Below are 18,822 nucleotides of genomic sequence, written 5' to 3' on the forward strand. Positions count from 1 at the left end.
TGGGGCAGTCAAATCTTAAAACTCCAAAATGATCTCCTTCAACTCCATGTCTCGTATCCAGGTCACGCTGATGCAACAGGTGGGTTCCCATGGGTGCCCCTGTGGTTTTGCAGGGTACAACCTCCCTCTTGGCTGCTTTCCCAGGCTGGCATTAGCATCGTGGTTTTTGCATGCACAAAGTGCAAGCCATTGGTGGATCTACCATTCTGGAGTCTGGAGAATGGTGACCCTCTTTCTCAGCTCCACCAGACAGTCCCCCAGTCGAGACCCTGTATGGGGGCTCCAACTCTACATTTTCCTTCGACACTATCCTAGCAGAGGGTCTCCACGAGGGACCCACCCCTGCAGCAAACTTCTGCCTAGGCAGCCAGGTGTCTCCATACATCTGAAATCTAGGCAGATGTTCCCAAACCTCAGTTCTTGATTTCTATGTACCTGTAGGCTCAACATCACATGGAAGCTACCAAGGCTTAGGGCTTGCACCATCTGAAGCCATGGCCCAAGCTTTGGGCCCCTTTCAGCCATGGCTGGAGCAGCTGAAATGCAGGGCACCAAGTTCCTGGGCAATATACAGTACAGGGACCCTGGGCCAGGCCATGGAGACCACTTTTTCCTCCTAGGCCTCAGGGCCTGTAACAGCAGGGGCTACTGTGAAGACCTCTGACATGCTCTGGAGACATTTTCCCCATTGTCTTGGGAATTAACATTTGGCTCATCACTTATGCAAATTTCCGCAACCAGCTTGAATTTCTCCCCAGGAAATGGGATTTTCTCTTCCAATGCACTGTCAGGCTGCAAATTTTTCAAACTTTTATACTGTTTCCCCTTTAAAACTGAATGCTTTGAACAGCACCCAAGACTCCTCCTGAATGCTTTGCTGCTTTGAAATTTTTTCTGCTAGATACCCTAAATCATCTTTCTCAAGTTCAAAGTTCCACAAATCTCTAGGTTAGATGCAAAATGCCACCACTCTTTGCTAAAACATAACAAGGGTCACCTTTGTTCCAGTTCCCAACAAGTTCCTCATTTCCATCTAAGACCACCTCAGCCTGGACTTCATTGTCCTTATCACTATCAGCATTTTGGGCAAAGACATTCAACAAGTCTGTAGAAGTTCCAAATGTTCCCACATTTTCCTGTTTTCTTGTGAGCCCTCCAAATTGTTCCAGCCGCTGCCTTTTACCCAGTCCCAAAGGTGCTTCCACGTTTTCAGGTATCTACAGCAGCACCCACTCTACTGGTACCAATTTACTGCATTAGTCTGTTTTCATGCTGCTGATAAAGCCACACCCAAGCCTGGGAAATTTACAAAAGGTTTAATTGGACTTGCAGTTCCACATGTCTGGGGAAGCCTCATGATCATGGCAGAAGGACGAACAAATCCTGTTTTACATGGATGGCAGCGGGCTAAGAGAATGAGGGAAATGCAAAGGTGGAAACCCCCGATAAAAAGATCTCATGAGACTTATTTGTTACCAAGAGAACAGTATGGGGGAAACCTTCCCTATGATTCAATTATCTCCCAACATATCCCTCACAATATGTGGGAATTATGGGAACACAATTTAAGATGAGATTTGGTTGGGGACACAGAGCCAAACCATATTAGTCCCCAGACCTAGGGAATACAGCAAAAACAGTGCTACAAGGGCAGTTTGTAGCAATAAATGCTTTTATCAAAAAAGGAGAAAGATTACAGATTAACAATTTAACAACATGCCTCAAAGAACTAGAAAAGGAGGAACAGACCAAATTCCAGATTAGCAGAAAAAATAAAGATACGAGCAGAACAAAATGAAACAAACTAAAAATATACCAAGAATCAACAAAACTAAAACCTGGTTACTTGAACATATAAATAAAATTGATAAACATACGATCTACCAAGACTGAATCAGGAAGAAATAAACCTGAACAGACCAATAATGGATGAGATCTAATCAGTATTGAAAAGTCTCCCCAAAAGAAAAGCCCCAGACTAGATAGCTTCACAGCAGAATTCCACCAAATGTACAAAGAACGAAACAATTCTCTGGAAACTAGTCCAAAAAGTTCTCCCACAGTCATTCCAGGAGGCCAGCATCATCCCGATACCCAAACCAGACAAAGTCACAATAACAAAAAGACTGCAGGCCAGTATCTGATGAACATAGACAAAAAAATCTTCAACAAAATACCAGCAAACCAAATCCAACAGCACATCAACTAGGGAAGCAAGGATGGTTCAACACATACAGATCAATAAATGGGATACGTAACACTAAGAGAATGGGGGCAAAAAACATACAATCATCCGTTAAATAGAATAAAGTAAATGTCTGGTAGAATAAGGTGACTATAGTTAAATAAATGTACCGTAGCTGGTGTTGGACATCCTAAATACCCTCACTTGATCACTATGCATTATCTACATGTAACAAAATTTCACATCATATACTCCATAAATTTGTGTAAAAATAAACTAAAAGATTAAAAAAGTAAAAAAAAAAAAAAAAAGTCAAACTTACTCCTGGTTACTGAAAGGCCTAGAAAGATCACACATGTATAAAAGTACCTAGAATTCTAGCAATGCCATATCTGAAATAATACATTATGGGTGAAAAGAGTAAGGCTTCCCAATACTCCATAGAGACTAAAAAATTTGGCATTCCTTATTTGGTAAAGGTGCTTTGACTACTTCTCAAAAATAATTCCTCACATTTTCTGATGATTCATATACTAGAATGAATACTCTCCAAAGTGACCACACATCCCTTCTTTCTGTGATATTGTGAAATGTATATTTGGTCTTCCTCCCCATTCCTGGCATAGAACTTCTAAAATCCTTGGACTCTTCAAAGAAAGTGTCTTTTTGTATGCTAATTAGTTGGCTGATGGCTGGCAGCCTCTGGCTGCCTGAAAGGATGAGACAGGCCACAGAGAGACCAAGGCAGGATTAGAGGGTTGACTTTCAGCCTCATTCCCCAACCTCTAAGAGAAGAGGGGCCAAAGAGTAAACTGATTACCAATGGCCAATTATTTAATCCATCAAGGCTATGTAATGAAGCCTCCATAAAAATCCAAAAGGACAGGGTTCACAGAGCTTCTGGATAGCTGAATACATGGAGGTTTCTGGAGGGTGGTAAGCCTGGTGAGGGCATGGAAGTTCTGTGCCCCTTCCCATATGCTTTGACCTATACATCATTTCATTGGTATCCTTTATAATGTCTTTTATAATAAACCAGTAAATGTCTTTCCCCGAGTTCTGTTAACTGCTCCAGTAAATAGAACCCAAGGAGGGGGCTGTGGGAGCCCTGATTTACAGTCAGTGAGATGTACAGACAAAACCACCCAGGTCTTGCAACTGGCATCAGAAGTAGGGGGCAGTCTCGTGGAACTGTGTCCTCAACCTGTGGAATCTGACTAATCTCTCCAAAAACAGATGGCAATTAGAGGACACCCAGCTGATATCTACTGCAGAACTGATTGTGTGCTTTGTGGGTTGGGGGATAACCTCCATGCATTTGGTTACAGAAGCATTCTGTTCTGTGTTGATTGTAGCCGAGTCAGAACAGAAAAACATTGTCCTCATATTTACACTTTCAGACTTTTCAGTCTCAGCCATGGGCTCATAGGGAGCTCTTTATAAGCTTCTCCACTATGATCAATCCACAGGCCTCCTTCAGCTCTATCATCCGCATGACAGAGTACACGTTTGTGGTCTTTAGAATGGAGGCAGCCGGCATTCTCTTGTAAAAAGATTAGTAACACGAACTCAGAGGATTTCTTCTTGGGACTGTAAGTTTTCTCCATTTCAAAGGGACTCCCATCGATGTTGTTCATTCTCTGGTCTAACCGACATACTACGAAACTCAATGAATTAACATTTCCAAAGACACCGAGTTCCTCTCATGGGAAGCCACTGTCATAAACCAAGTGCCACTGGCTCATTCAACATGACATAGTAAAACACCACTTCCCGTAATAAGTTAAATCAACATTAGGTGATGCAGTATGCTGCTTAAAATCTCTGAAATAATGTGTCATTCCGATAATATTTCAAAATAAACATGAAGTCTTGTCAGATTGAGATTACTTGCATTTATTTTATTTTATGACAGTAAGGATCAAAAAACTTGATGCTAACTGGGTAGATGTGGTGGACCTTTCCTGACTTCTGACAGTGACTCAGCCCATTTTTTTTTTTTTTTTTTTTAGCATGTTAAAGCTAAGTAAATGATGAATCAACACCCGCAAAGCAGGAAAAGATGCCAGTTTCCCACTAAAAATCGCAGAGTGTGATAAACCTATTTCCGTTAAGAAAACTGCTGGAGTTTTTACTGGGGGATTTCCCAGGCAAACAGAGGCAAAGATATACAAACCAAAAGCGGAAGGTAAGCACATTTCCTCTCAGTGTTTCTATGCTGGACACTAATGCAAACGTGGTGAATAAGGCAGGGCTGTTTCATGTCATCCTCCCTTCCAAACCTGATCGGAAGACAGAGCCTGCCACACTTGCCCACTCCAGCTGGGCAGGCAAGGGATGGGGCACACATCCAGTAGGAACAAATATAGCAGCAAAGCAAAACCACAAAGTGCAAATGTCCATTTCATTCCCCCATCATATAAAGTACCTCCTTCCTCTCCATTTCCCCTTCCATGATTATTTACATTATCAGCCGCTAGGATCATTTAACAACATCCTCCGACTTCCAAACTGAATCACTCAGCTATGCCAAAGTTGCTTGCCTTTATATGCTAGTATCCACAGCTATGAAAGGCTGCTTCACACCACGTAACTTGCTAGGCACTTTATCTAGTTTGGTTTATTTAATCCCAATTCCCCATAAGGTGCAATCTGAATCTCCAAAAAAAGCTAAGAAACACATCTATATGGTATTCCTGCCAAAAATATTTACAATGAATCTTCATAGGATAAAACAATTACACAAATCCAAACCATGGAACACTGGAACATGAACACTGTAAAATAAATGTCCCGAGTTCTTCATAAATTGTCAATGCCCTGAAAGATAATAAAAAGCTGGAGAACTTCATTAGATTCAAGAAGATGAAAAATAAAAGTAAAATGCATTGTGACATCCTTATTAGATCCCTAATAAGGGATCTAATAAAAAAAAAAAAAAAAAAAAAAAAAAAAAAAAAAAAAAAAAAAAAAAAAAAAAAAAAAAAAAAAAAAAAAAAAAAAAAAAAAAAAAAAAAANAAAAAAAAAAAAAAAAAAAAAAAAAAAAAAAAAAAAAAAAAAAAAAAAAAAAAAAAAAAAAAAAAAAAAAAAAAAAAAAAAAAAAAAAAACTCCAGCTACAATAAACATTCACAAAATTGGGGAAATCCGAATAGTAAGTAACTATTAGAGTGTTACCTTATATCAAAGTTAAATTTCCTGAATGTGATTATATTGGGTTTATGTAGGAAAATGTCCTTCTTAGGAGATCCCTACTGAAGTTATTAGGGTTAAAGCTCAGTGATATCTGCAACCATCTGTCAAATGGTTCTGCAACAATAGTCAAGAAAACAAGGTATTCCCAAAGATGAGACAGAGGGAAAGAATGGCAAAATATTGACAATGAATATGAGTGTAGGGTATAAGTATGGGTATTCGTCGTACTACTCTTGCAATTTTTTATATGTTACAAACTAAGAGGGAATAAAAAATACAAAACGTCAAAAAGGAAACACACAAACCTCAAGCAGCAGGAACAGCTAGGGAACTTGCCCTCAGCCAAATAACTAGCAACTGTCAGAATTGGGATGCAAACTTCAGGCATTAGGGTTGGGATAGTCGTTGTCTTTGACTGTGATAATCAGTAAAATCTTTCTCTACGTGTATTCTTTTAAAGGCTGTGTACAAAAAGGAGGCTTATTTTTGTCTTATATTCTCGTTAAGAGTTATGACTATAGATAAGGAGATGCAGTAAAGGGAGTTTCCGATTGATCATTTCTGAGCTTGAAAACATTGTGGACTAAGATTCTCAGCCAGACAGAATGAAATGAGATGAAATTCCATGGCTAATATCATTTAGAACCCAACAGAAAAACTACATAAAATGCTTTAAAAACAAGTCTTAATTTATAAAAATACATAAGTGGAGGGAAAGGTTTCCTGTCCCCGACCTCTGTGAATGTAATGGTTATCAATCGTGCTGCTTTGCCGACAGATCTTATGCGAGGAGGCTAATGATTTGTTTACACTTTACCTTGTGCATAGAACCATTTTTAAAAAGTCCAACATCTTCCGATTCGTATTTCTAATTGCCCATCAGACGTATCCACATGCATCTTTATAACCACCTAAAACTCTAACTCCTAAAAGTCAGTTTATTATTCCTTCTTCCCCTTTCTGTCCACTCAATATTGTTTATTCCTCCACAATACCACACTCTTTGCATTTTTTAGTTTCTATTAATGGCCCAATCTTGGTGTCTAAGGGTAAAACTCATATGTGAATTTTGGTCCCTCCTCTTTGCTCCACATATGTTAATGATTAGTAATTCTGCTCCTAAATAATTGCTCTTGAATAAATTCTCCATCCTCACACTGCTTTGCCTTGCTTCAAGTAACCACACTGCTTACAAGGACTCCTGCAATATTATTCTTGTTCCCTGCCCCACCCCCCACTCTGTCTCATTCCAGGTTCACTAACTCCACTATCTTGTTACCTGGATTCTTTTACTGTAATGTCAATCTGATTATAAGTCTCTCTTAAGAGCCTATAATGGTTCTTCACTCCCAGTAGGATAAGGGGCCAAGTCCTTAGCATCAAATACAGAGTTCCACATGAGCCAACCTACTATTATCCGACGTCATCAGCCACGTATGCCTGGATGCTGTCATCCCAAGCTACTGAGGCCTCCCCTCGGCAGTGTCCTCTGTTATTCACATCCTGCATATGTTCTTCCTGCTGCCTGGGATGCTGCCCCCATTGAGACATCCAGAAAAGCCTTAGTCTTCCTTCAATGCCTACATCACTGTCTTTCTTTCCCTCACTCCCCAGTACAGATTTAGGGACATCCTCTTTAGACTCCTGTGTTATCTGTTTCATCATTTAACCAAACAGCCTTATTATACTTCATTTGCATGCCTGTCCTCACCATTCAAACCTGTAAGGGCAGGAGCATGTTTTAATTACCTGTTAGACTACAGTATCCAACAGTGTCTGACACATAGAAGGTACTCAACATTCATTAAACAAGGTATTAATAAAGGGAGGAAGCTATGAATAAAATATGTGCTTTATCAGAATTAAAACCACCTACTAACAAACTCATAGGTCAGGCCAACAATGATGGAACCAGAGATTGCTGGTGAAATCCAAGATTCATAACTTATTCCTGCTGCCCATTCAATCAATTACCCACTATTCCAGGCTTGCACAGAGTCCCTACAAGAACTTATCTTGTGGATCTCTGGGAGTAACCCCCAGGAAGGTCAACTCAAGCCAGATGACAAGTGGAGAAAGGTGACAAGAGGTGCGTTGGGCAGCTAGAAGAGGACTGAAGCAGCCAACCTCCTTCCAAAGCTACCTGTACTGATGCAGCCATACATCTACCCTTAGGCAAGGGACCTTCATTAGAACCTGCTCCGCAAAGGGGGAGGGGATGGAGAAGCAAGAGATGCAGACTCCTGTTTGGTTTGTGGTCCCAAGCAGCACACACGAGATTGGGAAGTATGAAGATGAAGGGCCTCAAAAGCCTCTGGGGCCAATGAAGAATTCAGAAGTAAAAATATGAAGATCATAGTTTAAAAATTTTCTCCCGGAAGTCCTTTATGAGATAGTGATACTAATAGAGTAATCAATGAACAGCCTATATAAAATCCTGTGCCCTAACAATACCGATTTATATGAGGAGAGCACCATCTGACATTGGGAAGGTGTTTCCACCTGCACATACATTATCTTAAAACTGGGTCTCTGAAACAGACCGAACAAAGGCAGAAAGACAGGGAAATTCTGGTGTTTCCAGCATCTAAAACTTCAGCTGGCTATTGCCAGTATCACTTCGTTTGTTTTCCCGTGAAAAAAATAAGACAGATAATGAGATATTTGGTCCACGTGCTGTGTGTGTGTACTTTTAAAATGTCACCTTTGGGTAACTCAACCCACCAATGGATTATTAATAAAATTCAGCAACTGTCAAAGCACTTCTCCTTGGAGGGAGGTTTGGCGGCGACACCTATTAGGAGAGAGACAGATGGCCTTACCTCTCAGCTCCCGCGTCCACAGCTGTGAGTGGAGGTAACTGGGAGGAGGGGTTGTGGGGGCTCCCCTGTACATTATGTCCCGGAGAAGGGTGACTGACAGGATGTGGGGGTGGCACGGCCCCAGCAGCTGTTCCACTTCGGCTCGAATAATTGCTGGAGAAAATGGGAGCTGAAATCAAGGGAGAACAAACATGAGACCGTGCCCCCAAGGAAGCCCACATTTTTTAAATACCGAAGGCTGACAGCAAACACGTTTGAGGGGCTTTTCTCTGGGCGGTTTTCAGGGAACAGCTCTCCCCTTCTTGGATACACACAGCTTTTATTTTCGTGGTGGAACAGGTTCCTCCAGAGCTCACGTTTGGCTCGCTTCAGGCTGACGTTCTCGGTCTATCTCCTAAATGCTGCTGTGCCCTGCCAGTTCCCTGTCTGGACACCGTATAATTAGTCAATCTTGTACCATTTGCGTCTGTGCCAAGGCCTCTGTATTAGTGCTCTTCAGCCACAGGGGATGAGAGTCAGGTAACAGAATATCTGGTCAGCTGACCGAGAAGGGCACAGCACACGCCTTTCTCCTCTTCTCACCGCTGTAGTGAGCCATGGTGGGTCAGCTGGGAGCCCTCTCCGTCACTGCTAAGTCAATGTAATGAGAACTGGAGCTTCGCTGATCCTAGCAGGAACATAGTATCCTACACTCTTTAAACTTAAGAGTCTAATCCAGGGAATTTTCCCAATGGTGTGATGAATATACTTGGCCTTCATCAGAAGAGGAGTCTCTCAAACTATGAAAACACAGCTCTGCGATCTTTTCCCCACTGTTGCCTGTTATGACACAGTGAGTTACAGCCCCATTCGTGGGGGCAGCTTAGACTTTAAGAACTGTATGTGACCTCAAACGTGAATAAGTGCCCATGTAGATCCACTAATTGGTACGATGTCACCGAAGAAACTGGGGCTTGTCACTTTCAGAGTCTATCAGAAAGGCTCCCTCAGTGTCTGGGACCTACTCCGTAGACGGCTCATTATGCTGCAATCATAGCAGCAGCATTAGGCTGATTGTCTCACTTCCTTCTTTGTACAAAGTTATGCTGAGCTCCATACCCATTTCTGTTCTTTTTGAACTTACTCTACTAATAACAAAGAATAAATGATTTTTTAAAAAGAAACCAGGTTCAGAATTAAGAGAAGCCACATTATCAAAAAGATTTCAGGGTTTAAAAGTTCAGGGAGTTGTATTTTTATACCAGTACCACTTTTCCCCAGCCTCTCCAGGATAGAATGAGTACCCCAAATGACCCAGCCCCCAAAAGCTTCATCCAATGGAACAAGAGTTCAAGTGTTTCAAGGAACATGTGAAGAGGCAGAATTACCATCTTCCCGCTCAAAAAGCTACTGACAGGGGTGTGATCCGATTTGAAGGGTTTATTTCTGGTAAATCAGCATTCTGTCAGGTTAACTCTTGTCCTCAGAAAGCTGCATCCACCACAGTCCTCCAAAGAGGTGGTAAGGCCTGAAAATGCTTACCAGCTCAGAAAGGCAAGGCTAAGCTTCTGTTATGTGCGTCAGCTCCCATACAAGTTGCGTATTTGCAAACTCGGTAGTCACCTTATGAATCACTACCCTCATTTATGCTTAGCTAGCTCAGGGAACCACAATTTTGCTTGTATTCCAAATAATAATTTTACACCCAGGGGAGAAGGATGTTTGGATTGACTGTGGCAATAGTTTCAAAACTGGTGTTTGTCAGCATGGAACTCGGTGTTTTATATACTATTCCAAAATCTAATGGAATAATAAAGGTTACAGAGATACTGTGAAAACACAGCTAGTTTTTTCTGCTTCAGTGTAGAAATGTGAGCTCTCCTATTTATTTTGTAGTTGCTGAATGCACCTAGTATTTATTTCCCCACTGGAGATTTTTTTTAATGTATGTGCATGTGTTTATCACAAAGTAAGCACTGTCCCTGCTGTTTACAACCCAATAGCCAACAGGAAAACTTGTTCACACTGTGCTCTACTCTATGGTCAAACAAAGTATGCTGCTTCCCAGGTCTGTATTAGCTACAATTAGCATTAGCTACAATGACATAGCCTGCCACTAAGAGTTAAGACTGGTTTAGGACCTGTCATCTAAGAGCCAGGAACCAGCATCCATCATCTGCCCGTCCATCATCCAACTGTTCATACATCCATCCACCCATCTATCATTCAGTCACTATTTTTTATATTCAATATTAAGTATCTTATAGGCTAGACACTGTACTATATGTGGGTTCCTGCCCTTGGGGAAATTGTAATTTAGTGAAGGGAGCAGACCTCTATTCATTGATTTTACTAAAGTACCAAGACCTATTAGTGTAAATCCTTGGACAGTGTTAAAAGCACTAACAGATTGTCTTATTTGTGGCCCCACAATGCATCCTAAGCCCTGGCTAAACCAACTGACCACACTCAAATGTATCACAACAATTTATCTGCTGTACTTTTTTATGTGATGTCTTCTACCTTTTTCTACTTATTTATGTTTGCTCTATATGCAAAGTTAACCGTGTTCTTTTTATTCTCTTAGCAGACAATTATTCCACAAATATGTATGAGGTATCTATCATGTGGCAGACATGGAGCTAGGTCCCGAGACAGGATAGGAAACAAGACATCCTTGGTGCCTGTATCTCCAAACAGTGTTCATCATGTTCACCGAGTAGATAAAGATGAACAGGATATAAATGCCAATGGAATTTGGGGGCTCAGTGACTAGGACAGGGACAGGAGGGAACATTTATCCACTAACTCCTAACTCTTCATCCGTCAAAGGTTGCCCCATCAGTCAAGGTTAATTTGCTCACATTTTCAGAGGCACATGTACCAGAGTGGCTAAATGTTCTCAGATGCCCAACATCAGGGTATCAGAAAAGCCTCAGCACAGAAAGATAGAGGGACATGGTACAGTTGAGGAGAGGTGCTACCAAGCTATACCTGGTGCATTAGCAAAGGCCAGTAGAAACAGGTGGTGAACGGGATGCTAGGTGGGGTACATGAGGTGTCTGGTATAGGGCTTAAAGCTCCAGAATGTGTCCTCCAGCTGTGCTTGGGTTGACTGATCACCAGTCAAGCCCACGTCCATAGCCCTTCCCTTGAATGCTGTGGCTGGTGAAGGGGACAGAAATGGGCAGTGGTCCTTTTTTAGGACCCAATGAGAACAAGAAAGAAGGCTTTAAGATTCAATTTAAAATCTGGATTTGGAAAATGTACTGAAGAGTTTCTTATGTAGGGTGTAAGAAATCACTTCTCTGCAAAGCAACGTCTACAACTTGCCTTTTTCTATAGTATAGGAAAATCTTCTGGTGAGATTACAAACTAGAAGCTTGTAAGTCAGTGTCTACATGAAAGCACTGTGCATGCTGAGTCCAGGCCACGACTGCTCATTGTAGATGACTCTTATGACCAAGATGATGACCAGAAATTTGGAGGAAGTGACAAGAACACAAGCATGCTTTCTAACATTTATCCTCATCTCATATACCTTTCCCAAAGGAAAAAAAAAAAAAAAAAAAGGACGACATTCTGAAATCAGAGCTGTTGCTTCAACAGAATTGTCCTTGGTCTCTGTCAATGATCCACTGTGGCATAGGAAATGACTCTTATCCTGACTTCTAGGAATTTCTGACCATATCAGTCATGCATCCAGAATTCAATCTTTATTACTGCAGTCTAGGAATATTCTATTCATTAATTCTTTCAAACAATTTCCAGCACCTACTCTGCACTAGGCAGGTGCTAATCTCTATTAATGTTTTAAGTCTGAATACCTGCTGACTTCATACAGACTTGCCCACAACATATGGTTCCAGACAAATGTTCAGGTTTTGCCAAGTGGTCTTTAACCTCAGGAACAAAATCTCTACCTTAGAATAAAACCGTAATGTCATTCAAAAAAGGAAAAATTTCCTTCCATACACATTCAAAATGATTTTCCCAAGTTCAACCAATGGGGCACACAATGCAGCCTATCGATCAAAACATACGGAAGAGAGCTGATCCCTCCAGAATACAGGGCAATATTAACAAAACTGTTGTGATCACATCTGCCGGCACAGGCTGCCCACAGGAGTAGCCTTCATTGTCTGTGTCAACTCGGGTCATTACTGCTTTCAAGTAACGGGCTTACAAGTGAACTTCCAGACGTGGCTGATGACTGGCAGCTGGAACAACTGATTAAGCACAGCAAAGGAACATATTGGAAATTCTTATTGCTTTTGTGATTAAGACATGGTAGCCTCCCTAAGGAAATAAAAGCCTGTTCTTGAGATGAGTACATGAGCCCAGTCTTCAGCAGAGGGCCAGCAACTGGCCTCCCTCCTGCCATGAAGTTTCTCTTAGTGGCCTGGCTCACTGCAGTCCCTCATCCATCCACAGTACAGGCAGGTGGAGGTAACTCAGTTGAGCTTTGTAATTTTAACAAAGCAGCATCTGTTGATCTATGTGGTTCTCAGATGCCATCTCATCAGCTACCAGGGCATTCTAGGCTGGCACCTTTAGCTCAGGTTAATTTGGTTACTACACAGTTCTTTCCAAATGAAAGCTATTAATCCGTATTTCTAATAGGTATAGACGGGGCACCCTTGGGGTTACTTTAGCTGTAACATTGATTGTGTGGTTGGAGGGAGGCCAAGAGTGTTAGTAGCATCCCCAAATGAAGAGTCCTTGTCTCAGACCATCACCATAGCAGAGGAAGACTACCATAGGCATTGCTTGGTAACTATGTTTTCATCATTTTAGAGGGAAGGTATGAAGAACTCCCTTGTCAGGCTAAATCAGCCGATATGCATTCCTATTTAAAATTATGTGAGCACCAAGAGTCCCGCTTCTCAAGCTTTAATGTGCAAATAAATCAAGGTAAAATATGGATTCTGACTAGGTCTTGGGGGTACTGAGATTCTCAACTTCTAACAAACTATCAGTCCCTGGTGGTGCTGAGGCTGCTGGTATGCACTCAGTAGTAGGTGCTGGGGATCCTGTCTCAGCTTCATTTCATTTTCTTGCTGCCCCTTGATATCTTGGAATCAATAGTTAAGATTTATCGAGCATTTATAAAGTGCCGAGTTCTTTGTAAATAATCATCCAGTTTACTGATGAACTTGAGGCCTATTCCGATTCCTGGTTAAGTTACCTGGCCTAGGTCACATGGTGGGCAAACAGTGGAGCTGGAATTCAAACCCAGTAAGCACGATTTTATTAATAGATCACATGACCCTGACCACCACCTTATATTGCTTTCCAAAGGCAACATGGATTCAAGAAAAAGAAGCATGGTGTATCAGAGCCCCCGAACACCGTTTGCAAAGGCTGCTTGTTGCCAGTAGCCACTAATCCCACTACACACAACACACGTGAGTAGCTTTAGCATCAAACTGCGGGCTAGAACGCAAAACAGACATTCCCTTTTCTGTTTCTGCTCATCCTGAAAGCAACTCAGTGTTGATGAGAGAAGTCTTCCAGCTCTGAAAATTATTTCAGGCAAGAAATTAACAGAATTACTTGGTTTAGAAAACAAACAGCTAGTAGGAAATGTGCTTTTTCCCCCCCACATAAAGATTTCGGAAGCTTGCTAGAGGCATATTGATCCACTGCTGGCAAAAGACAGGCAGGCAGGGAAGGGTTATTCATGAGCAATTAGTTACATGCATCCTTTACCACAAGCAAGAATGATGTTCTGGGCTGAAAGGCCACCAATGGTCAATAATGCACCAAGGGGAGTTGTACTGTGCAGGTCTGCAGCCACTGAGCTGCTTTGTAAACCCGCATTGGAGTCACTTATGGCTGTATTACAGCTATGGTGCTGCTCCTCGTGGCAGGCTTGCTTCCATAGAAAAGGGGGAACCAGTATTACATGTGAATTAGCAGTCCGTGGGTAAGTAGTGCCAGAGTAATGTTGAGATCCTGACAAACGACATTAGTCGCTTGGTGGCTGGTGCGTGGGAAGAGGTATTGGCTCACCATTCATCTCCTAGGCAGTATTTGCAGGGTCAAGGCACAGAGGGCAAGCTAATCAATGAAATCAGTGAATAAGCTTTCTCAGAGGGACTAAAAAGAATGAGAAACCCCATGTCAATGGTGAGCTCAATCTTGCCTCTCTCCAGAGAATTTTAGAGCTGCGCAATGTTCAGGAACAGCTGGACAACAGTACACACTGATTCCCTTGGCCTCATCAGAAATTGGGCACTCTATAGTAACAGTATCAGCATAGTTCTTAACAGAACAAAGAATACGCAATGAGACAGATAGACCCGAATTTGAAATTTGAATCTTAGCCTTAGCTATTAATAGCAATGTGTCCTAGGCAAAAATCACTTAGTTTAAAAAAGTTTATACACCATACAAGCTTTTTGTCCCATTTTCTAATAAAAGTTGTCAAAGTGGGGCCTGTGAAATAATCAAGGGTTAAACTGTACTTCATTTTGCACAAGCAATATACACCTTTGAGTTATAACTCGTGTGTTTCAAAGATAACAAGTCATTTTCATGCATGACTGCACTTCGTTAAGGAGTGAAAATGGGCTGTTACTAGAATGTCAACACAATTGTCCCTCTTGAAGCTTAGTTTATCTTGAAGTATTTTTACACTTTCAGCACTTCCTTTTGTTTCTCTAAGAGCATAAAAGATCCAGAATTTTCAGGATTCAGGAAAGACTTTCCCTTCAGGCATTCTGAAGAAAGTTATCAGTATTGGGTGCAATTCAAGTTTTGGCCCCAATAGTGAAAATACAAGGCCTGGTATCTTCTGTGGTTTTTTGCATTTCACCTTGGAGGAATTTAATTATGTTGTCTTTCAATGAAAAATGCTCTCCGAACCTAAATTCACAAACCAGGAAGTTCTAGCAAGGAAAACGCCCTGTCAGGGTCACTTGGAAGGCTGCATTTGATATTGAGGTTAATTGCAGAATGGGAGAGGCCTCAGCTAATCCTAGCCTTGCTGCCCGTGAGTAGAAGGAGTTGGTTTTTTCTTAATGTCTGAGCATTTTCCCCCTTCCCCTGCCTCTCCATATTCCACCTATATTAGGAAAAAATAGCTTAAGGGTTTGCACAGTCATCTCTCTAATCTTTCCCTTCTCCTTGTGGCATGAATACTTTCAATATTGCCAATCCCTAAAAATCTATTTCTGCTTTTTTTTCCTTCCCACTTCGCAGTGTAGAGTATCATTATCCTGCATCCCTGATAAGAGGATAATGAAACAGTCCCTTCTCAACTGGATCAGGTGGCTGTCACTAAAATGACACCACCCGTACATCCTTGACATGCTACCCCAAGCTAATTGATGGCAAACAATGGCAACTGTCTCCTGCGCACCAAGACAAAGAAAACATACTCGTGTCACCTGATGGGAGAGCTACCTGGCAATGGATAAACAAATGTGTTAGGGAGACGTTCTATTAAAGTAAGTGAGGGTATGGCACTATAGAACATGCCTATTAACTTTGAGCTTAAGCATGCTGCTATTCTCTAGTGAACAGAAATAAGGCAAAATGAGAATTTATTGATGTCTGGACAGCTACATGAATATTCAGGTTCTCTTACAAACAGATATTCCCCCATGAGCTCCAAACTTCTGTGTAGGCTGCCCAATTACATTTCCACATCCTGCAGCTGGATTTATAGCCACGGAAGAGGTGTCAGTGTTTGGAAGAGGATACAGGCTTAAACGTTTTTCTGGAGTACCCTGCAATACAACTACAAGATAATGGCTGATGCCATCAATATAAACGTCAGAAGGTACCATCAAGCATTCCTAAATACCAAGTCTAATTAACTTCATGTCAGGAAAAGCTCTGGAAACATCCGCATTGCAGAACAAAGACGTATTGTTTTCAGTAGAATGGCATTAATTGGCATCTCAACTTCTCTGGGACCAATATTTCATACAGCCCTCTTAGATCTTTCCAGACAATGCATGACACAGCTGACCTCAAATCATCTATCTTCTCCACCTTCCAACCTACCTGCTACTCACCCTCAAAGGATTCATTACACAGAAAGTCAGTAAAATAACTCAAACAAGCTAACGATTCACACTAGCCGGTGGGAAATCTGTCATTTTCTCCTGGTCTGCGTGTTATGTTAACTCTCATTGGTGCACAGTAGAAAGCAGAAAAAAAGATGGGGCAGGCATGGCCAATCACTCCTGGAAGCTCTTACAGAAGGAACCCTCAACTCTTTTTTGGAAACAGAAGTTTTACTTGGCCACAAAAAACAACGTTGCCGGGGGGAAAAAAAAATACTGGGTTCCCAGTCTGCTCATTACTCATCCCTCAATTATCTTCTACCTGTACCATGTTGACCACAAAAGATATTTCCTCCCTTTCAGAGCCTGCTGGGACAATCCTACCCACTCTTTCACACGACATCCAAAAACTTCATAGTGATGGCTTCTTGGAAACAGATTTTTGTCATAAACAGCCAATTTTTAAAATCAAGGGTTGATCTATGAACTCTGAACTCTTTCAGAAAGCTTCTCTTTCTTAGACCTGTAAAATGAAGTAACGACAGTCATTCTGGAGAATTATGGTATAGTTAGAACTCACAGCTTTGATTATCATGAGCCCTGGGCCAAACTGCATTGACAAGTTAGTTTTGTTGTAACTCCACAGAACCGTGTTTCCTCGTTTTTTCACTCTGATCACTCTTCCATTTGGCCATCAGGTGCTTTGTGCTACCTCCTAGCTTACTTTAGTCTCAGGATGACTGTCTTCTAGCACCTACCTGCTGTCATGAGTTTATGCCCATATACAATATTTCCCCATATAATTTTTAAAGGCTTTTATCTGTATCCAAAATGGAGGTTTTAGCCTTCAGTTCTATCTTATTCAAACATCTTTGTTGCTGGTAGAAAATATATTTTGATGAAGCAAGTGACATCCCTGTTAGAATATGACCAGGTGGGTCTCTGAAATTCAGTATTTGTTATTTGCTTTACTTTTAGGGTTTAATTTATAAGTCGAGGAGAGGCTTAGATTTTCAACATCAATTTTTGATATCCAAAAGTTTGAGATACTTCTAGAAAAAAAAAAAAATCTTAGAATAAAACCAGGACAGCTCCTGCTTATGATCCTCTCTGCCAGCCTTTGGCACCTCTAAATGGAATGGAGCCCCAACCAACCTACAGCAGCTTCTTCCTAAGTGAGGGCCACACTAAGTGCTCCCACAATGGCCCAGGATGCTTCTGCAGATGTCTTCTTGTGATTTGCTGACTTTAACCAGTAATAGTTCCATGTGAGGGCCACTTCTTTTGGGATTCCATAGAGTGCCCTGGGCAGAATTAGTGTTGTGTAGTACATGTGTTCTGGATGCCTTCAATAGAAACAGCTCTGCTATCTGTTTTAAATATTAAGCCTTACAAAAATCTCTAAAAACCTATGGACTAGAAGACCGCTAAAACTAAAATATTATGGGTGTCAATAAAAACCGGCATGTATTATATGATCCTCAACTGTCTTATACATTCTCCTCTTTCATTTTAATTAATCCACTTTATGGATGCATTGATTTTGCTCTGTCATTTTGATGACTGTCCCAGATGTAAGTATAAAACAGGGCTTGGCAAACATTTGTTGTAAAGGAGCAGACAGTACATACTTTAGACTTTGAAGAGGCAATATTTACATTCTTCAAGCAACTGTTCTCCCCTAAAGGCTAATTTTTAAATGTAAAAATTGTATAAAAAAAAATCTATCTATCTATCTATCTTAAAACCATCCTTAGTTCTCAGGTCATGCAAAAACTTGGGGCAGGCCAGATTTGGCCTGTGGGCCATAGTTTGCCGATTCTTGACGTAATAACTGCCTGTTGCATGCTAACTACTAAGAACCATCATGAAAAGACTAGGAAACTGCTTTTGAGATATGGCAAGTAAAGTTGAGGTAATCAATGGTCAAGAACAGTTTAAGACACCTTAGAGTGTATTGAGATAAATGACATGGCTTAGGAAGAGGCTGTTTACAAAATGATATCAGGACAGGGGCTACACCCCAGCTATAACAAGGAATGTGTAAAATTGCATTGGCCAAGGCCATTAATCCCATTTCTTCTTTCTTCCACCTGGCCTCATCCTCAAATTCACTGTTCATTAAATTCATTTTTCAAGCAGACAATGGCACTCTGTACAACTAGTATAAGCATAGTTTTACTCTTCATGACAATGGGAAAAAAAGTCCAATTTGCAGACCCGAAAATGGGTCTTAAAATATAGAAGCTCCAGTCCTCACCTTGACTTAAATTCCTGGAAGGAACACTATCTCAGCACATCTATTACTGACTACCAAGTAGTAGCACACAGCGTAAGAGACATGGATAGAAGAGCTTCTATTCACTGTCACAGACACTGACTTGGTTCGCAAGTAATTAAGATTTTAAACAAAGGAGGAGGAAAACAAAAGATCAACTGAGCATCTGCCAACTGCCAAGGAGTGTACCGAACTCTTATTTCATTTAGTTCTCATAACAGGCCTATGGAGTATTATAGAAAAGGAAAAGTAACCTCCCCAAACTGAACACTAGGGAGTGGAGAGCCAGAATTGGAGTTTAGATTTAGCTCCACGTTCTTTCTGATATAGCACACTGTCTAAAAAA

The 18,822-nt window shown here is 41.2% G+C and overlaps 1 protein-coding gene across 4 annotated transcripts in view; it reads right to left on the reverse strand.

Annotated features, from left to right (window-relative positions):
- Positions 1-18,822, reverse strand: part of GLIS3 (GLIS family zinc finger 3) — a 501,312-nt gene that overhangs the window by 44,078 nt on the left and 438,412 nt on the right. For all 4 annotated transcript variants that reach the window (XR_005195239.1, XM_037727311.1, XM_037727312.1 and 1 more), the window contains one exon: positions 8,202-8,370. Coding sequence is in view for 3 of the 4 variants with exons in the window: in XM_037727311.1 (XP_037583239.1) it covers positions 8,202-8,370 (169 nt within the window). In the remaining variant the exon portion in view is untranslated. The remainder of the gene's footprint in view (positions 1-8,201; positions 8,371-18,822) is intronic.

Source organism: Cebus imitator, unplaced genomic scaffold, assembly GCF_001604975.1.
Source record: "Cebus imitator isolate Cc_AM_T3 unplaced genomic scaffold, Cebus_imitator-1.0 Scaffold227, whole genome shotgun sequence".
Classification (NCBI taxonomy): Eukaryota; Metazoa; Chordata; class Mammalia; order Primates; family Cebidae; genus Cebus; species Cebus imitator.